A 21199-nucleotide genomic window follows, 5' to 3' on the forward strand; every position below is an offset into this window, starting at 1 on the left:
TCTAAAGGCTTTGCTTTTCTTTATTCAGCTCAACACAGACAGATGCAGCCTCATGCCACTTGCCTCTGGATTTGGGGACAAGCCCTCCTGTGACCTGTCAGCCACGTCCTGGCTCTTCCCCTTGCTGTCTACCCTGAGGACAGCTGGAGGGACAGGGGCACTTCAGGTGGCCACCTCCGTTGCCAGCTGGTCCAAGTCCTCTGTTTCTCGGGGTGCCTGTTCTGTGAACTCTGTGCTCAGTTGCCAGACCTTCACAGTGCCCTTAGCATCCCCGGCAGCCAAAAGCTGAGTCTGTTGGCTGTTAAATTCCAGACAGTAGACAGGGCTTTCATCCTGGGTTTGCTTGATACAAACTGTGGGTTTCTGGGAGCTTTTCCGGAGATCAAACAGCTGCACATCACCTTCAGGGAGAGAGAGTCATGGGATGAGAGGGGTTCAGAGCAGCGGCCTCTGAAAACAACTCACACGTGCACTTGGTAAGGAAAATTCTGAGTCCACAGCTCAGATAAAGCTAATACCCCAAGCTCAGTCCTCCTCGCTGGTGGCAACCATATTTTTCACAGTTGAGTTTCTGGAGGAAAGGCATCTAGCACCACATGAAGTTTCTTCCCAACCCAGAATTCCACTTAAATGGGTCCAGACCTGGTGTCCCGTTTCCTACCTTCCCCAGAAGCAGCCGCAAAAACCAAGGGACGCACTGGGGACCAGCGGACAGCAAACAGGTACTTGTGAGACAACTGCAGTGAAGTCAGGGGCTGGGCCTGCAGCATGGAGTACAGGTGGACATGGCCATCGGTCCCTGCACTCAGGAAGAGGTTCCTGGATGGCAGGCAGGGCAGAGAGAGGGCAGGGAATTGGGGCCCGGTGTCTGGTAGGGCCACTGGGGCCTGCCTCCAGACTCCTCCTGGGCTGCTGCGCTTTACAAAGCTGCCCTGACCCCTAACCCGGGATGTGTCCTTTCCATCCTCAGTAGAGGGGAGACTCCCCAGGGCCATGCCACCAAAGCTCTGAATACTGGGGCTCGGTGGGGAAGATGGGGACTTGGAGATTTAGAGAAAGACAAGTCCTGGTGGGCTAGGGGTCAGCATTTGGGGACACCCCCTCCCTATGGCCCTTTGGCTGAGGGAGGAAAAGGAGCCCCAGGTCTGAGCCATCCTTACCTGTGGTAAGGGGAGCAGCTCACAGAGTAGATGGGACCACCGTGGGGGGAGAAGGTAAACTGTGCTGGTGCCCGCAGGGGCACAGAGCTGGGCAACCGCGTAAGGGCTGCCTCCTCGGCTGCCAGGGAACACTTGAGTGGGAAGCCGCCTTCCGTGCCCAGAACAAAAAGGCTGGGGTCAAAGCTGTTGAAAGCCACAGCTGTGACACCCACCTCGGTCTCACCCCGGGTAGGCTGTGGAGAAACAGCAGCAAGGTCAGAGCCACGGAACTGAATCATGTCCACCAATGCCAGTGTACAGGAGGGAAGCAGATACTTCTGGGCCCCGAGTTCCACAGGCCCAGCAGCTGCCTTCAGAGCCTGTTCAATGGGTAGCGACAGCCTTGGGCCCCACGCACCTTCTTCAGCTTGGTGTTCCGAGGGAGCTGCTGCACGACCAGGGCAAAGCCCTCCGTGAGCTGCAGCAGGCCGGCGCTGAGCCCCTGCCAGAGCAGCACCTTCCCGTCAGTGGCTACACTCAGCAGCTGGAAGCGGTGGCTGTGTCGAGGCACGGGCAGCCAAACCACCTAGGACAACAGGGTGGCAGTGCAAGATCTAGAGAGGGGATGCCCGGCCCCCACCCACCCCACACCTCCCAGCAAGACCAGATGTCTTACGTGCATCCCAGGCCCCTCCCCACCTCCCCTTCTCTTCTGGGGGTGGTCAGGGAGAAGCAGCCAGCCTCACCCTCCAGGGGACTGATGGGGGGTTCGAGGTCCCTCCCCTAGTCCAGAATCCCAGTGCTAGCAGAAAGCAAGGAGAATGGGAGACACTCCCTGCAGCTCCTATGTAGGGGCTGGAAACAGCCACAGGGCCACGGAGGTGGCTCCTGTCACTGTGGAGGGGTGGTAATGACTCAAGCCTTGGAGGCTTCAGGAACCTCGAAGGCAGCTGTCCAGCTACCAGCTCCTGGTAACCTCCTTCCTAGGAGAGTGGCTGGCTCTGCCACACGGGTGCCTTCACTCCTGCTCTGCTTCAAGGATGAGGCCCACGACAGCGAGGGCAGGTCAGAAAGAATGCGCGAAGATGGCACCCTGCCCCAGCAGGCCCACCACTCTGACCTGGTACACGGGGTCTGTGTGCGTGTCGTCTGTCAGTCCCGTGCGCCACAGCAGCGAGTCCTCAGGGCGGCTCATGTCCCAAACCAGCACCTCGCCACTGTACAACCCACCTGCAGAGACCAAGCGGACAGGCCTGGGGCACTTCCGTACCCAGAGCTGGGTTTCCCCGCCAAGCACCTGCCCCCTCCCACTCTCTGGGGCAAGACCTGAAGTCAGTTCCCCAAAATTGGTCCCTGAGGACTTGGAAAAGTCCTAGTCCTCAGGTCTCAGGCCTAGTCCCCCTCTGCTTCACCCCAGGAAGCCTTCCCCACGGCAACCCTCCATCCCGCTGCCAGGCCATCTTCCCCTGCACTGCACCTGCTAACCCCTCCAGCGCCCCTGCCCCTCCCCTATGTACACCAGCTCATACCACACGTCCCACAGCTCCCGAGACCCCAGCTTCCTCCTGCCTGCTGTCCTGACCAGGCTGCTTCCCTGCTAGGGTGGCTCCTTGGCACTACCTCTCACCCACACCCGCTCTGTGACTCAACTGAGGGCTCTGCCTCCTTTCCTCTGAGCTCGCCCAGCCCAGTACGTGCCTAGCCCACTACAGCGCCTTCACCTGGGCTGCCAAACTGGGCGCATCAGGTGGGGGATGGCCTGGTTCACCACCACCTCCCAGGAGACCTGCCCCTATGGTGGTCCCGGGGGAGCAGAGACCCCCTGGCAGCTTACCTGCGATGTGGGCCGGCTGCAAGGGGTGGAAGGCCAGACACATGACAGCGCTGGGCACCTCGACCACCGCCGCCGGCTGCTGGGGGTTCAGGCCTCGGCTGTCCAGGTTCCAGGTACACACGAAGGACTTCAGCGTGCTCCAGTCCCCATCATCCAGTCTGTGCAGGGACACAGCTGGCTCTGCCCTGAGCTTCATCATAACCCCACCCCCACCTTGCTTGTAACACCTACCCCACCTCTCTGCCCACTGACCTAAACGACAGTAACCTGAGTCCTCACCACACCCAGGCCCTGAACTCCGGGTATCAAACTGCGCGGGCTCCTCCATGGCACCCCAAGGACACGGCTTTCTTTGGAAAAGTGTCCCCAGGAACCAAGGACGGGTCCACCTACCTCCACGGTGGTGGAGAGGGTGGGGGCCCCACCCTGTGCATCAACCAACAGGCAAGAGATGCTCACAGAGAAGGTGAGGCAGGGCCCAGGTGGGTTGCCCAGTGCTGGCAGGTGGGCACTGGAGTCCTGGGCTTCCAGGCCCTCTCGCCCACTGCCAACCCTGCCCAGACAACCTTGAGACACTCCCAAAATGGCCAAGGTCTCTGGGCCAGCCCTTTCCTGTGCAGATGGGGAGACAGAAGCCCAGACAAGGGTGCTTGGTCTTAGAGTCTCCCACTGCCCACTTCCCACACTGCTGCCACTCACCGGCCATAGGCACAGGCCACCACAGAGCCAGTGGTGTTCCAGGATATGCTGGTCACATGCAGACCCTGCCCTTGGGCTGGAGGGTAGCCCAGGGTGTGCAGACAGGACACCTGCAAAAGACAGGTCATCCCCAACCCTAAGCTCCAAGAACCACCCAGCGGGTGGCCTTACGGCCTCCTAACAACCACCACACAGTCTTGGGCAGCCTGAAGGCCTAAAAGCTACCTAGTCTACTGCCCAGCCCTGGACGGAAATGTGAAGCCTTCATCCCATCATCTCCCCTACCCAGATGCTTCTGGAAACCCAGAAGGAAAGGCCTTGAGAATGGAGCACACAGCAGGCTCCAAACCAGAGCCTGTCCTGTTCTTACATCTGTCCTCCATACAATTTCAAAAGCTTCAGCGTCATTTCCCAATAGCCCAGAGCAGCCTAGAAGCAGCAAATGAGAAGGGCTGGCAATGCTGGCCCCACCTTTCCAGGAGGGAGTTTACACCACAGATCAAAACTCACTGGAAAAGCTTCATGTCTTTTGACCTCACTAAAAAAAAAAAAGTTGCCACTGAGCAGACTCTGACTTATGGTGACCTCAGTGTGCACAGCAGAACTGCTCCATAGAGGCTGTGACCCTTCAGAAGCAGATTGCCAGGTGCTTCTTCTGAGGCGCCTCTGGGTGAGTTCAAACCTCCAACCTCTTATGGTTGACAGTCAAGCATTTAACTGTTTATGCCACCCAGGGACGCCATTTTTGACCTTACAACTCCATGAAAAGCAAGTATCAACGGAAAGAATTCAACATCTGTAAAAGGCTACATGGTAGGAACCCTCACATGCTCCTGGAAGGAACATAAAAAAGTGCAGCCACTTTGGAAAACAGTCCGGCAGTTCTTCAAACAGTTAAAGATACCATATGACGTAACAATTCTACTTCTAGGTATACACCAAGAGAAATGAAAACACATGTCCACACAAAAACCTGTCCATGAATGGTCACAGCAGCTTCGTTCACAATAGCCAAATGGTGGAAACAACCTAAGTGTCCACCGGCAGATGAACAGATGAACAAACGGTGGCACATCCATGCAGTGGAGTATCACTCAGCCATAAAAAGGAAATGGAGCACTGACACATGCTACGAGATGGATGAACCCTGAAAACATTATGCTGAGTGAAAACAGTCAGTCAGAAAAAGTCACATATACTGTATGATTCTATGTATATGAAATGTCCAGAATAGACAAATCCAGAGAGACAGAAAGTAGACTGATGGTTGCCAAAGGATGGAGGCCAGGGAATGGGGAGTGAATGCTAATGGCTACAGGGTTTCTTTTGGTGGTGATAAGCATGTTCTAAAATTGATTGTTAATGATGACTGCACAGTTCTAAAAACCACTGAATTGTACACTTTAAATGGGTGAATTGGATGGAATGTGAACTTATTTCAATAAACCAAACCAACCCCACTGCCATCAAGTTGATGCCGACATAGCGACCCTATACAACAGAGTAGAACTGCCCCATAGGGTTTCTAAAGAGCAACTGCTGGATTTGAACCGCCGACCTTTTGGTTAGCAGCTGAGCTCTTAACCACTGCACCACCAGGGCTCCATATTTCAACAAAGCGAGTATTTACAAACAACCCCTACAGTGGGGTAGAAGTAGAGGGGGCTCAAGGAGGCCTTCAGGGGTCCGGTAATGTTCAGTTTCTATCTGGGCTCTGATTCCACAATTGTTTTCACTTTGTGAAAAATTATGGACCTGCACACTTGTAATGCGTGTACTTTTTTTTTATAGCACAGTAAAAGTTTACATTAAACAGAAAACTATATGCATTGTTATTATCATAAAATCATAACTGCAACGATTAGATACAACTTAAAATCTAAGAATGAGGCTATCGAGGGGCACAAGGGAATTTTGGGACAACAGGGGCAGTTCTAGATCTTACTTGTGGTGGGTTATGTGTTTGCCCAGACTCAGTACAGTCAAAACCGTGTATTGTGCTGTATGTAAGACAGACCTCAAAACACCTGATCAAGACCAAAAAGGATAAGGATGAAATATTACGTGGCATTTCCAAAGGACAAGTGTGAACTGCATGTAGCGCCAATACTGGACAAGCTTTGTTTCTGAACAGAGGCGATTACAAGACTGCCCACTGTGACCCCAGCTCTGTAAGGACCACACGTGTGGAAACCAGGGAGGAAATGCTCAGAAACGGACAGCGAGGGCTGGCGTGAGGACTGGGGGTAATCCTTCCTTATGTATAATTTCTAAGCATTCAGTAACGCTGTGACACTGTGTTTAGAATTTGAAAATTATAATTTTTCCTTAGGAGCAACACCTCAGCCTTTCTCAACCTGCTAGAGCAGCACCAAGAGCAGTGGTGAGGTGTCAAGGCCAGCACCATGAGAGCAGGACACAGGAACCCAACATCGGTCCAGACGGTTACTCCACTCTGGGAAATAAAAACTAACTCAAAGGAGAAAAACAAGAGAGAGAGATGCACAGGAGTTCTGTTAGATAACAGGAAGTTTTGCAAGCAGCCTTCTGCCCGACATTAGGAAACAACTAAGAAGCATCAGGACAGTGGAGAGACAGGCACAGCCACTCAAAGAGAAGCTGCCCGGCCTCGTGCCTCGTTCAGATGTTTCTGTAGGATAAACTTTTGAAAGTGAAGCTGCTGTCTGGAATGTCCACCAACAGGAAACCCGGATGAAGGATGGTGTGTCCGTGCAGTAGGACGTGATGCAGCTGAAGACTCCACAGGTCCTGAAGTAGGAAGCTAGCACAGTACGTTCCATTTTTGTTTGGAACATTCTTAATGACAACAGCAAGCACAGAAAAACCACGTGTTGGTCTAGCACAGAAAAAATTCTTCTGTTGTTGTTAGGTGTCATCGAGTCAGTTCTGATTCATAGCAATCCTATGTACAACACAATGAAACACTGCCTGGTCCTGCGTCATCCTCACAATCGTTATATTTGATTGAACCCGCTGTTGCAGCCACTGTGTCAATCCAACTCATTGATGGTCTCCCTCTTTTTCGCTGACCCTCTACCAAGCACCATGTCCTTCTTCAGGTATGTGAGATGAAGTCTCGCATCCTCCCTTCTAAGGAGCATTGTGGCTGTACTTCTTCAAGACAAATTTGTTCATTCTTCTGGAAGCTCACTGTATATTCAATATTCTTTCCCAACGCCATAATTCAAATGCATTAATTCTTCTTTGGTCTCCCTTATTCATTTCCAGCTTTCACATGCGTATGAGGTGACTGAGAATGCCATGGCTTGGGTCAGGCACACCTTAGTCCTCAAAGTGACATCTCTGCATTTTACCACTTGACAGAGGTCTTTTACAGCAGACTTGCCCAATGGAATCTGTCATTTGATTTCCTGACTGTGGCTTCCATGGGTGTTGATTGTGCATCCAAGTAAAATTAAATCCTTGATAACTTCAATACTTCTCCATTTATCATGATGTTACTTATCGGTCCAGTTGTGAAGATTTCTGTTTTCTTCATGTTGAGGTCTAATTCACAGTGAAGGCTGTGGTCTTTGATGTTCATTAGTAAGTGCTTCAAGTCCTCTTCACCTTCAGCAATCAAGGTTGTGTCATCTGCATATTTCAAGCTTTTAATAGGTCTTCCTCCAATCCTGATGCCACATTCTCCATATAGGCCAGCTTCTCGGATTATAAACCAAAGCGATAACCTTCACTGTCTGTATATTATACATTATGTATTTCTGTGAAAATGAACATATTACTTTGTAATCCGAAAAAAATAAAGACAAAAAAGGTGAAGGTGACACACATATGGAGCAAATGGATCCACAAAAATGTCGAAAAGGCCTAATAATACGAAATAAAAGCTTAACATCACCGAATGCAACTGCGCAATGCGTATCAGCAATGAGGCAGAGAGAATCTGGAAGGCAAAGGACGCGCTGAGATTTTAACGATTATTAAGCTCTTTTCCTTGTGCCTTGCTTGAAATGACACAGTGGCTCCACACTTTGGTGTGGCACCTGGCAACTGTTTTTCAGAGCAATTTTGATTTCTCTCAAAATACATCAACTCTCGCGCCTAGCCTTTGTGAACAAGCGGCTATCTATCACTGCAAACAGATGGGAGGGAAGGCACAAGAGGAGGAAGAAGAGAAGTGGACTAGAACTTCTGAATACATAATTACCTCACCTCACTGGGCAAATCTGCTGCAAAAGACCTCTTTAAAGTTTTAAGAAGCAAAGGTATCACTTTGACGGTTAAGGTGCACTTGATCCGAGCCATGGTTTTTTCAACCACCTAGTATGCATGCAAAAGCTGGACAATGAAAAAGGTAAACAGAAGAACTGATGGATTCAAACTGTAGTGCTGGCGAAGAAAAGTGACTATACCATGGACTGCCAGAACAGCAAACAAATCGGTCTTAAAAGAAATCCAACCGGAATGCTCCTTAGAAGCCAGGATAATGCGGTTTCAACTTGCTTACTTTGGATATGTCATCAGGAAAGATCAATCACTGGAAAAGGACATCACAGTTGGTAGAGGGTCAGCAAAAACGAGGGTAACCCTCAATGAGATGGACTGACACGATAGCCACAAAAACGGAAGCAGCAGGCAAGAAATCCAAAGACGCACTGCACTGGGCAAAATGCCGGCAAAGGGCCTCTTTGAAGTGCTGAAGAGCAAAGATGTCGCCGTGAAGACTAAGGCGCGCCTGACCCAAGCCATGGTGTTTTCAGTCGCATCATATGCATGTGAAAGCTGGACGATGAATAAGGAAGACCGAAGAAGAGTTGACGCCTTTCAGCTGTGGTGTTGTTGAAGAATATTGAACATACCACGGACTGCCAAAAGGACGAACAAATCTGTCTTGGAAGAAGTGCGGCCAGAATGCTCCTTAGAGGCAAGGATGGCGAGACTGCGTCTTACATACTTTGGACGTGTTGTCAGGAGGGATCAGTCCCTGGAGAAGGACATCGTGCTTGATAAAGTAAATGGTCAGTGAAAAAGGGGAAGACCCTTAAGGAGACTGACTGACACGGCGGCTGCAATGATGGGCTCAAGCACAACGAGCGTAAGCAGGGCGCAGGACCCGGCAGTGTTTCATTCTGCGGTCCACAGGGTCTCTATGAGTCGGAACCAATTTGACGACATCTAACAACAACGACAACACGAGTCAGAGCCTACTCTACAGCAACTAACACACACCTCTTCAAAGTACACCTCGGAACTCAAAAAGCTGAGCTGCCTGGGGTGCTCTGCGCCGGGGCGAGCGGCCTGCCCCGGGGCGCCTGGTGAGGGGGCACCAGCTGCGTGAGACCCCGCATGGAGCAACGACAAAGAACACGATCACAGGCCCCCTGACCTCGAAGCCTAGGATGTCTGTCCAACTCTGAACTGTGCTTGGAGACAATGAAGTCATAGAACACACAGTGAAACCAGACAGACCAGGGTTCAAATCTCAGCTCAGCCAGTTGATAGCTGTGTGACCTTACACAAGTCCCTTGGCCTCTCTGAGCCTATTTTCTCATCTCTAAAATGGAGATCTTAATAGTACTACCTTTTTTCAAGGAATACTTGAGATAACATGGGAGAAGCCCTGGGACCATGCCTAGTTCCTAATAGGCTGCACAGCACCTGGGAGGCAGCCCAACAGAGTGGCTGACGGAATAAGATTCAGAGTTAAACTACCCAGGTTCAAATCCTGCCTCCATCACTCACTAGCTCAGTTTGATTCTGGAAAAGTTACTTCAGCTCTGGGTCTTCACTTTCCAACTGTAAAGTGGAGATAATGACAGAACCTACTTCAAAGGACAATAAAGCAAAGGTTAAATGACTTCTTACAAAGCAGCTCAGAACCTGGCAAAAAGTACGAGCTCAAGAAATACCAGCTGTTATTATTATTGGTGTCGTTTGGGTGGAACAAAAGAAAGATTTAAAGATGGGCAGGGGCTTGGCCCCAGAGCTGGTGAGAGGGGCTCTCCGTGCCTGCGCCGCCTCATTCCTCACCGTCTGCTGCTGTTCCGTCCAGTTCACCTCAAAGCCATCAAACGCATGGCTCTGCCGATTCTTGTTCAGCTCTTGGATGACCATGCCCTCTACCCTCCGAAGGAAGGCTGCAAGCCGGGGGCTGTCCTGCTGGGATACAGTCGGCATGCAGAGCGGCACTGGGGGCTCAGTTTGCGCCTCGGCATCAGCACACTCCCGGGCCTGGGCGGCCGCCTCAACTGTAACAATGCTGGCTGTCTGACAGCTTTTCTGGAAGGAGATCAACACACAGCAGTCACCATCCAGCTGTACCCCCAGCATCACCCATTGATAGCCCAGTGCACTTGCAGCAGCCCCTTCACTGCCGCTGTCTGTCCTCCTCGGGCTGACGGACCCGTTTACTTTGTCTGCCTAAAGTTTGCCCCCTTCCTCTTGGAACAAGCCCATCTTTCTTAGGAGAAACCCAATCTATATAGTTTGGGTGAACAGGGTCCTTCAACCCTCCTATGTTCCACTGAGGCGGACACATGACCTCAAACTAGCCAATCAGAGTATTGTACCCCTTCCTGAGCCCCAATAATTGGCTCAGGGATATTCGCATGAACCAAACAGGCAAGGAAAAGCCAGCTCAGGGATGTTGGAGAAACTGTGGGCGAGATGCAGGAGGGCCCTTTTTTACCTTTTTAATTGTGGTAAAATCCATAGTAACAAAACATTTGCCCCTTCAACCATTTTCACATGTACAACTCATGGACAATTACCATGTTTTGTAACCATCCTCACTACCTCTTTCCAAATCTTCGCATCATCCTAGATAGGTACTCAGTGCCCCTTAAGCAAAAGCTCCTCCTTTCCCCTTCCCACCCGTCCCTGGTAACCGCTAATAAGCTTTGGTCTCTATGCATTTGCCTGTTCTAGATATTTCACGGAAGTGGGACCATCCAGTATTGGTTCTTCCGTGTCTGACTTACTTCACTCAGCGTATCTTCCAGGCTCATCCATGTCACAGCAGGTATCAGAGCTTCAGTTCTCTTTCAAGGTAAGTAATGCTCCATTGCATGCCCATATCACGTTTTGTTTACCCACTCACCTATTTGTAGACATTTGTGTTGTTTCTACTTTTTGGCTATTGTGAACAGTGCTGCAATGAGCACTAGCGTACAAGTATCTGTTTTCAAGTCCTTCGGGTACACACCTAGGAACGGGTTTGCTGGGCCATGGGATAATTCTGTGTTTAACGTTTTTAGGAACTGCCAAGCTGCTTCCCACAGCAGCTGCACCATTTTACCCTCCCACCAGCAAAGGATAAGGGTCCAAATGTCTCCCCATTCTCGCCAATACTTGTTTTTCTGGTAACAGCCATCCTAGTACAGGTGAAGTAGTATCCTGCATTTGATGTGCATATCCCTCATGACTAATGAGAAGTCCTGGTGGTGCACAGGTTAGGCGCACAGGTTAAGAGCTCAGGCTGCTAACCAAAAGGTTGGCAGTTTGAATCCACCAGCCGCTCCTTGGAAACCCTATGAAGCAGTTCTACTCTGTCCTATAGGGTCACTATGAGTCGGAATCAACTTGACAGCAACGGGTTTAGTTTGGGTTTTAATGACTGAAGACTTTGAGCATCTTTTTACATTCTTACTGGTGATTTGTAAATCTTCCTTACTAAAAAGGAATGCCCTTCCTAAAGATACTGACAGCTACAGGAATCATGTAATCTTAGAGCCAGCAGTAGCCATCTCAGTCAGCACAGGGGAAGAACCGCAGATCTGGCCACTGCAGAACACCTCACAGCTTCTTCCTACTCAAGCCCCTCACTTGGCAGGCAGCCCTCTGGAGCGGGGTACCTTCCAAAGTGCCCATGTGATCAAGGGAAACACATGTGTCCATGGTGGGCTAAGGAAGGGGAGGAGCAGACTGCTCCCCAGGGCTCCTTCTCTCCCGCCTGCCATTTGTCTCCAATTCCTTTTCCCTGCTCAGCTGGGCACAGGTACAGACCCAGAATCTGGGAAGAAGTTGCCCGCTGCCCTTTCTTACAAGGATAGCCAATCTTTGCCATATGAGGGGTTCTCTGGCTGGGAGCCATCACTGTGATCACTGTTGTTGCCAAGAGAGACTCTCCTCACCTGGCCACTCCTCTGGCACCTGCACTCACCAGGCAATGACAAGCCCCGCTGGCTCTCTCCCTGCCTCCAGCTCACTCAGGCTTAGGGGGGCAAGGCCGGGGTGACAGGGGTGATGGCCAGTAGCAGGACCAGTCTGGCTGTCTCCTAGTGAGCCTGAGGGAAGGTGGCTGCCCCACACAGGGACAGCTCTCTTCAGAACGTAGTGTACTCAGCAGCTGTACCCTAGGCTTACCTGCAGGCACTACTCTAACCCTCTCTGCTTGTTCATCGCCCTGCTGCACTGTGAGTTCCTCCAGCCCAGGAACCCCATGTGCATGGTACTTGGCACAGAGTGGACGCTCACCTTGACACAAAAACATAGGAATGGAGTAGGGGACAGATATTTAATAAACAAGAAAAAAAAATCAAACAAAAATCGAGCTAAGTGCAATGCAGAATTACAGGAGGGAAAGAGAGCGGCCAGAGAGGCCTCCCTGGGAAGCCAGTATCTGAGCCGGGGTGTGAAGGACAAGGAGGAGATGGACAAGTGGAAAGCTTCAGGAAGGAGCGTCCCAGGCAGGGGTGCGAAGACCTAATCAAAACCTTACAGTAAAAAAGGTCCACGTGCTCAGAGGCTAGACACCCAGCAGTGTGTCCAGGTGTGTGTGTGGGGTGGGGCACCATGGACAAGACCCAGGTCATGAGGAGCCTGAGAGCCAAGATGAAGGGCTGGGATTTCCTTCTAGCATAACCCACTGGAAGGCTTTAAGCAGGGGCATGGCATTGATGGAACACCATGGAAGATATCTCTGGCCGCTCTGTGAAAAATGGACGGCAGGAGGGCAGAGCCCGGGGGGAGGGCGGGGGGGAGGTCTGCAGTCCAGGTGAGGGTGACGGTGGTGGTGGTAGGGGTGAAGCTAGGAGAGATGGGAAGACACAGGCAGCTTCAAGGTGTTTTGGAAAGAGTGTCGAAAGGACATGACAGATTAGGAACCAGGGATGGGATGCAGAAAGGAAGGGATCCAGGGTATATTAAGGGTGTCCACCTTGAGAACCAGGTGGATATGACGGCAGACTCTGGGAGAAGAGAACACTGGGGCAGTTGTGCTAGGCCACACTGAAACTCAGATGCCTCTTGGACACCCACGTAGAGGCGTCAAGTATTCCCAAGAGGTCAGAAGACGTGAGGTCCTGGAATGCACTGAACAGAGATATGGCTTGAAGCCACAGGCCCAAAGGAGCGTGTGCACAGAAAGGCCCCCATAAATGTTTGCTGAATTAACGGATAGACCTCGGGATTAAAAATACACACACCAAGCCAGAGCTTTAAGAGATCACAGGCAAACCTCACACGTGCTGGAAGTCACAATGGTGATAGTGTCCATTACAATGCTAACTGGTAGGCACTGTCCCAGGAGCTTTACCCATTATCATCTTATGCATCCTGGCAACCACCCTATGAAGTAAATTACATGACAAATGCTGGCACTGAGGCACAGAGAAGTTAAGTAATTCACCCAAGGTCACAAAGCAAAGAAGCGATAGCAATGACTCCAGACCTTCATTGTGGCACTATGTTGCCTCCCAAGTCACAGCGTTCTCTCCCAGGCACTATAAAATCCTGGCCCTAAACACATCCTATGAATGCAGAACGTTTCTAACAGAATGCTACGTGAATATCTTAATGCAAAAATTAATGTAAAATCACAACCATAAGCAAAAATATCCACTGAAGATCGAGTTCTCAACTAACAATTTTCAGGTATTTTTATTAATATGCTTTTAAAACCACTTGCTTACTAAGGCAAATAACATATGCTAAAAAAAAACTAAGGAAAATTTATAGTGGGGAAAAAACAACAATCCTGAAATGATGACACTGTACCCACAAGTTTTTTCTGTGAATTGATATGAAACCACCATTATTCTCTTTTGCTCTGGGACACCTAAATCAACTTCTCACAGTTTGAGATCTGCTTAACTGGCCTGACTCTAACCCCTATGGGGATGAGGCCCAAGGCCCACAGAAGGGAAGGGCTTGCTCAGGGCCACCCAGGCAGAGTGGCACCCTCCATGTCTGGTGACCCCCCACATCAGGCAGCATATGGCTGGGGCAAGAGTGAGGCTGAAGTAATAAGTACCCTGAGAAGTCAGAAGAAGGATTTGGTGGTAAGTGGGCTCCTTGCTTCCTGTGCCTCGGCAGCACTGGGACCCAGAGAGGGACAGTGTTGAGGTGGCTAGGACCACAGCCTCCCTCAGCTCCAGAGAAAAGCAGAGGACTGGGGGCCAGGCTTGACATAATCACACTGAGAGGTCAGGCAGAGGAAAACAGGAGAGAAGCTCTCAAACCAAGCTCATCAGGCTCCATGCCCCTGAGTTTGAAGCTCTGACAGCCTTCAGAAGAGTGGGAAGGTGGCAGGACTCACGGAGCAGAGACCACAGGGGAGGCCTGGGGGCCCACGGTTGGGGGATGGATCCGCCACAGCCTGAAGCCCAGCTCTCCTGTCCCAAGAGAGCCTGCATACATGAGGAATCCCGGAACAGGAAGACGCTCTCTAACTCCTGCATCTTACTAATGAAGGAAACTGACGCCCGGAAGGGGGAGGTATACCTTCTGGAGAATCTTCCCACCCCAGAATGGCCCCTTTCTTGGAAAACCTCCTATCCAAGCTGCAGGCTGGGCCCCAGCAGCCATGTTTTACTGGGGACCCTGCACCCAGGCCATGGCTACTGACTGGGTAAGAAGTAGACACTAACTCAGGCTCGGCCAACTGCATTCTCTTGGGGAAACTCAGAGCTGAAACAAAGATTCACCAGGTTAGTCTGTACATGCCGGGAACTGAAACACGTAAACCTGGGGCCTGAGGATCAGCCAGGCTCCACAACGTGGGCAGAGGAAGCAAGCAGAGAAAGCCCATCTGCGGAGACAGGTCTCAAGAGGATTTGCGAGAAAAGCAGAGCTGGGAAATGGAGCGAGCCCCCCAAGCCTTCTAGACTCTGGTCCCTCCCTCCTCAGGACCAGCCACACCTCCTGGGCTGAGGTCCCTGAGACACCTCTGCAGCCCTACGTGTCTGTCTGACGCTGGCTTATGTTATTTGCTATCGAAGTGTCCTCAACCAATGCCAAAGATTGCCCAGCAGGTTATCTGGGCTCCTAGACTCCCAAACTACCACCCAACAAGGCTTCCCTTCTGACAGCACTGGCCGTTCTAGGAACACTTGTCACAGCAGAGGAAATGGCCCCACTGGGTCAGGAGACTACCCACACAACCCAGCACTTCGCTGCCAATAGTGGCCTGAGGAGTGTGCTGTGACAGACTTGGGGTCTTCCTTGCCTTCAGCCTCAAACGTTAAACAGACCCTAGTACCTCCTTACAACCACGAGTGACTTAGTCAGAAACTGTCCAGCCAGAGAAATCCATTCATGAAGTGTCATTATTGGGCAGATGAATTTCAGAGTTTCTTTTTTTTTTAAGTACAATATTTTTGTTTGGTTTTAAGTACAATGCAGTCACTTTCTATTAAAAAACACACATTCTGGATTTCCTTGATTCTGATGCACTGATTATAAAACCTACCAGTTGTTTTGTAATAGCTCTTCAGGAGGAATCTACATTAACTATACACATCAGTTGTGAGACATATCCCTTTTTAAGAGCTGTTAAAATGGATGGGGGTGGAGGGTAGAGAATGTCCTACAATTGAAGAAACACAGTACCACACAGTGCGTGTGTGTAGGTCTAGGATGATCCATGTTTGATTACATTCCCTGCTCACTACCACCACCAAACACTGGGCACTTACTTGGAGCCAGCCTTTGGGCTAAGCTGACAGATGTCATTTCATCCTCCCATCCAGCCTGAGCCAGCACAACTATCTCCACAGGGGAACAGGACCTGAGACTCACCTGGAGGGCTTGTTAAAACACAAATGCTGCTCCGCACCCCGCCCCCCTCAACCAAATACAAGCCTTCTGATTCAGCAGGTCTGGGGTGGAGCTCAAGTTTGCTCATCTAACAAGCTCCAGGTGATGCTGATGCTGAAGGTGTGGTAACCACACTCAGAACCCCTATGTAGGCAAGCTCCTCATATGTATGCTTCCTAGGCCCAGGGAAGATCGCTGGGTGGTGACTAAAGCCAACTGCCGTCAAGTCGATTCCGACTCATAGTGAACTTTATAGGACAGGGCAGAACTGCCCCATAGGGTTTCCAGGACTGTAAATCTTTAAGGAAGCAGGCTGCCACATCTTTCTCCCATGCAGCGGCTGGGGGATTAAAACCACCAACCTTTCAGTTAGCAGTGGAGCGCTTAACTACTGTACCACCAGGGCTCCTAGGCACTCGACTTAAAAAAAAACAAACCACTGTGTCAAGTTGACTACTAACCTAAAAAAGGTCAGCAGTTCGAATCCACTCAGCAGCTCCTAGGAAGGAAGACCTAGCAATCTGTTTCCATAAAGATTACAGCCAAGAAAACCCTATGGTGCACAGTTCTACTCTTTAACACATGGGGTCACCATGAGTTGGAATCAACTCAACAGCAGCAGGCTTGGTTTTGGGCCCAGGGACCATCATCTCTAAAGAACCAAAACCAAACCCAGTGCCATCGAGTCGATTCCAACTCATAGCGACCCTACAGGACAGAGCAGAACTGCCCCCATAGAGTTTCCAAGGAGTGCCTGGTGGATTCGAACTGCCGACCCTTTGGTTAGCAGCCGGAGCACTTAATCACTACGCCACCACAGATTCCCATCTCTAAAGCCTCCTCTTTAACCTCATGCCTGAACCCCATGCCTAGCATGGTACAGGCAATGCTCACAACATCACCCCCCTTCTGACTGCCTCCCCTTACCACACAACAAGCCTACTCTGTGGCACAGGGTTCCACCTAGAGTGGCGGAGGGCTCCTCCCTAAAGGCTGAGGAATGCTGGGAAGGAGAGCCTACCAAAGGAACACTGTGCAACCCTGCAGGAGTGGCTTGTCATTACCTTGCCACTTCCATTCAGGTGCCCTTGATCCTCTGTCCCAAGATTTCCCTTTTCTTCAGGTTCCCTTCACTCCCAAGTCCTTCCTTCCCTTCAGAGTACCTGATGAATACTCACGTGTACTGGGGGTGACAATGACTCCCCACCTAATTCAGCAGCTCTTTATCAGCACACAGCAAACCTGCGGACAAAATCTGACTGAGGTATAAAGTACATGTGATGCGAATGAGCAGACAGATGGTATGATGGGAATGCCCTGTCAGATGCAACGGTGAGCTGAGCGAGCTCCGTGATGCAATCTGGACGATTGTTTCTCTGAGAGTGTGGGGTAACGCTGAACCAGCACCAAGATACAATCTCCTGTTTACCTCGACTTGCCTCTTGAGAGTATGAAGACAGCACAAAGCTGCTCAGGGAATGACTTGGAGTTGAAAGGCAATCGAGGGCAGATGGCAGTAAGCAGACGTTTTCACAGAAGCTGGGAGATGCTGTTACACTACAGCCACTCTGGTGCTGTAATTCCTGCAGGCTATTTGGGTGTTGTCTCAGTCTTTTAATTCCTTCGCGTGTGCCTTGAAACAAATCTAGTATCAAAACTGTCCAGCAAACTCGAGGTTGAGAACCGTGGATTTCATTCTCCTTTGAAAATCTCTAAAAGGCCAGACCCGACGTTAAGACAAACACACTCCAGCAGGGGGTGCCAAATGCTGCAAAACCCACAGAGGCCAGGAAGGTGCCAGCGGTCTATGATGAGGGAGGGCCTCACCTTAAAGGACCTACCGTCTCCCCCGCAGTCAGGCAGCTAAGTTTCATTCAAAGCAGAAGGGGAGAAATTCTACTGAAAATTATTCAATGCAGCACTTCCTGGGTGCCTTTGGAAACCCTGGTGGTATAATGGTTAAGTGCTACGGCTGCTAACCAAAATGTCAGCTGTTCAAATCCACCAGGCTCTTCTTGGAAACTCTATGGAGCAGTTCTGCTCTGTCCTATAGGGTCACTGAGACAGAATACTCAAAGACAACGGTTTTTTTCCTTTTTAAAGAAGATCCCAAAATACACAAGACCCACTCCCAGCCCTCGGGGAGCTAACAGTCCTTAGGAAACAGCCCTGAATGTCAAGAATGCACCCCACATTTTGATAACATCAGAATAAGGCTTTAGAAGAACTCTGCTGGTCACAGATGCATTGTTAGTGTTTCTAAACTTCGCTACTCATTACAATCACCTGGGGAGCTTTCCCAAAACCAGGTTCCAGGGTCAGGCCCAGAGCAATGAAGTCAGAATCTCTGGAGGTAGGACCCATGCATCCTTATTTTCCAAAACTCTCCAGGGCATTCGTTGTCAGCCAAGTCGGAGAGACAGTGGATGAGCAGGGTAAGGGGAAGTTAGAAGCCCTCTATCTCAGACACCTGGACTCAAAACCTCTTCCACCTGTGCTCTCTCATTGCTTTTTTTTTTTAATCAGTAATCTCATTTACTCCCACAAGAAGTATAAAATACCACTTTGCAGAAGAGATGCCATGACTGACCCAAGGCCAAACCTGTAGATAGGGTCCATACAAACCCAAGTCTCCCAACTTCAAATCCAGAACCCTGTCCCTCTGGGAACAAATCAGATGACAAAAGTTAAGTGAGGTCAAAGGCCATTAGTATTTTTTTAAAAGTCCACCGCTGAAATATGCAAGTACATTCCAATGCTGCACTGCTACATGTGCTAAGACCAGTGTTTGACTTTTCCAAAGGATCTTAACAAAATAATCCAGAAACCACATAAAAATTTAGCTGCAACAGTCATCCTAGGATTCTTGACAACAGAGAAAAGATGGAAACAATCATTCACCAAAAAGGACTCATTAAAAATGAAGATACAGAAAAATAATTTTAAAACACTAATGTACTTTAAATGTATTAGGGGAAAAGATGCGTTTACAAAATGTTATACACAGTGATTCCATTTTTGTAAAAAAAGTAAGGGAAGATGGACCAAAAAATAAATGAACAGGGTGGACAGGTACAAACCAAATGGTTAGCAAATGAGACTGGAGGGTGATTTTTATTTCCACTTTTATGCTTATCCAGATTTTTCTAAATTTTGGACATGGATTATTTTTATAAACAAAAAAAGTAAATTTGGAAAAAGCAATTTACCACTTTATTCCAGCCCCTGCAATATTCTTAAAATTTAAAGAATCTGTCCCTCCCTCAGTTAGACAGGTCTGATTCAAGTGAACCACCCTTATATCCCAAATATTAGAATCAGTTCTTAAAACTATAGCAAAAGCTGGAATCTGTGTAAGGCGGAAACCTGTCAGAGAAGGAAAACTCAAATATTTCCACTAAAACAAGTGACAGATTTAACCTAAAGGTCCACTGTCTTTGATTTTGATTAAACCAAAAAAAACCAAGCCCATTTCCGTTGAGTTAGCAACCCTCTATGACAGAGTAGAACCACCCCATAGGACTTCCAAGGCTGTAAATCTTTACAGTTAAAGAATGCCATATCTTTCTCCCATGGAGCAGGCGGTGGGTGTGAACCGCTGACCTTTTGGTTAGCTGCCGAACGCTTAACCACTGCAAGACTAGGGCTTTTTTGCTTTTGATTAGAACCATTTTATACAGCATGGTGAAATGAGAAGTGCTTTGAGGCCAGAACAAATTCTGGCTTCAGACCTAGAGAACGTTCGGCCTGAGGTAAGAAACACGTCTTCTCTTTTTAAGACTTCAGAAACCTCATTAGTGTCGGTGAAGATTTGCACTCTCTACAAGTTCCACCACCTGTGTGACAAGCTAAGCCTGTTTTCTCTTTTTAAAAAAAAAAAAAAATGCCACATCCTGCAAGGCTGATTTTTCACTCAGGAAAAGCCAAGTCTTTACAATGATCTATGAGTCCTACTTGACCTGCTTCGCTGACCTTATCTGGGGTCACTCTCCCCTTCCCTCCAGCATCTACTCCAGTCTCACCTGCCTCCTCAAACTAGCAAAACTGCCCCAGCCCCAGGGCCTTTGCACTTGCCATGCCACTGGCTCTGGCCTAACCCATTCTATCCCAGGTATCCACTTGGCCAACTCTCTCACTCCTCCAAGCCTTTGCTCAAAGATCATCCTCTAAATGAGGCCCATCTTGGCCACCCCACAACCCACCTTCCCATTCCCCCAACGAACCCTCTCACTCCCTCACCCTTCTTTTTCTTTTGTCCATGGCATATTCACTTTCTAACACACTACATAATTTACTTATTATATATATTGTTTATTTTTTGTCCCCTGCAACCGCCCCGTGTAAGCTCCATGAAAGAAGAGATTTCTGCTTTGTTCACTCAAGAATCCCCAGCTCCTGAACAGCACACTCACACAGACGCCTGAGGAGGGAAACTAGCACCCAGCAGGCCCGACCCTCATCCCATTAGAGCACACAGTTTCGTGCGCTTTAGACTAAACAACTAGAAAACTGGCTTATCCAGACCTTAAGATGGAGTTCGGTCATTTTTTAAAAAAAAGAAAAATTAGTTTGAAATACCTAAAAACTGCAATTCACACAAAATCTTTTAAAACGTAAGATCCTGGGAGCCTTAAAAATAAACACACAAAAAAAAACTTTTTGTTGCTGAAAGCCTGGGAACTTCTAGACGAAAGTATATCAAGGGTTAGTGTCTGTGGATCAAAATATAAAAACAAAACGGTGGGACGTCAGAACCTGATCAGGCAGATGCACGGCGCCCCCGCCCTCGCGCCCGCGTCGCCCCGCGCCGAGCTCGCGCCCTCACCGTCTCCCCGCGGATGCCCTGGATGCCCCTCCACTGAGAGGGCACCGACACCACGCCCAGGGTCTCGTCCTGCAGCGGCCCGGCCCGGCCGGGCCCCTTGCCGCTCGCAGCCCCGCCAGTCGCCAGCGCCACAGCTCCCGCGCACCCCGCGGGACAGAGACGCCTGAGCCGCACGCGGGTTGCCATGGAGATGGCTCCGCCCACTCACGCAAACGCACTCCGACCCGACTACCCCCCCCGCGCCTCCAGTACAGCAAGAACAAGGATGTGAGGCTTGCGGCGCCATTTTTTAATTGGTCACACCTCGTCTTTCATGGCCAGGAAGAAAAAGGTGGATGATTCTCTTGAGCCAGTTCGACAAGCTTGACCGGTTTTCGATACCATGTCCCCAAAAAGGGCACGCTTGAAGCAGGCTTGGATGCTCCTTGGCGGAGATGAGCGCGGGAGAAAGGCGCTGGTGCCAGGCTCAAAGATGGCGCTGAGCGGAGGTGCAGAAGCGAGGGCGGGAGGCTGCGGCCGCGGCGGACCGGCAAGTGCTGGGCCCTGGGGCGCAGAGCCGGCTACTGTTATCAGCTGGCCCAGGAACCGCGCAGCTCCAGTTCGCCGCCGCCTGGAAGCCAAGTGATTTCCCCCCGATCCTCAGTTTCTCTCTGAAGAGAATGTTGTTTAAAAATACCTATATAT

The 21199-nt window shown here is 50.0% G+C and overlaps 1 protein-coding gene across 4 annotated transcripts; it reads right to left on the minus strand.

The window, feature by feature from the left end:
* Window positions 1–2: 2 nt before the first annotated feature.
* On the minus strand, window positions 3–20844 carry DYNC2I2 (dynein 2 intermediate chain 2). 4 transcript variants are annotated; one of them, XM_049895304.1, is made up of 9 exons: window positions 20819–20844; window positions 9685–9933; window positions 3673–3782; window positions 2974–3131; window positions 2260–2369; window positions 1558–1725; window positions 1161–1393; window positions 662–819; window positions 3–401 (listed from the first exon to the last, which is right to left on the minus strand). In XM_049895304.1, exons 1-9 carry the CDS (start codon window positions 20828–20830, stop codon window positions 163–165), a joined length of 1437 nt encoding a protein of 478 aa, XP_049751261.1. In that variant the 5' UTR covers window positions 20831–20844; the 3' UTR covers window positions 3–162. The 4 variants fall into 4 exon arrangements, with proteins under 4 accessions (XP_049751261.1, XP_049751259.1, XP_049751263.1 ...); XM_049895302.1 differs by lacking the exon at window positions 20819–20844 and adding an exon at window positions 20516–20716; XM_049895306.1 differs by lacking the exon at window positions 20819–20844 and adding an exon at window positions 16869–18593.
* Between the last annotated feature and the right edge of the window lie 355 nt (window positions 20845–21199).

The sequence above is a fragment of the Elephas maximus genome, chromosome 9 (genome assembly GCF_024166365.1).
Source record: "Elephas maximus indicus isolate mEleMax1 chromosome 9, mEleMax1 primary haplotype, whole genome shotgun sequence".
Classification (NCBI taxonomy): Eukaryota; Metazoa; Chordata; class Mammalia; order Proboscidea; family Elephantidae; genus Elephas; species Elephas maximus.

Bases quoted from the DNA above. Each gene is read 5' to 3' on its own strand.
- DYNC2I2 (XM_049895302.1), bottom strand. From the start codon at position 20,701: ATGGCAACCCGCGTGCGGCTCAGGCGTCTCTGTCCCGCGGGGTGCGCG. The intron at 9,934-20,515 runs GTGAGGGCGCGA...ATCTCCTTCCAG, and splicing joins AGGGCATCCGCGGGGAGACG to AAAAGCTGTCAGACAGCCAG. The intron at 402-661 runs GTAGGAAACGGG...CTCTCCCTGAAG, and splicing joins TGCGGCTGCTTCTGGGGAAG to GTGATGTGCAGCTGTTTGAT.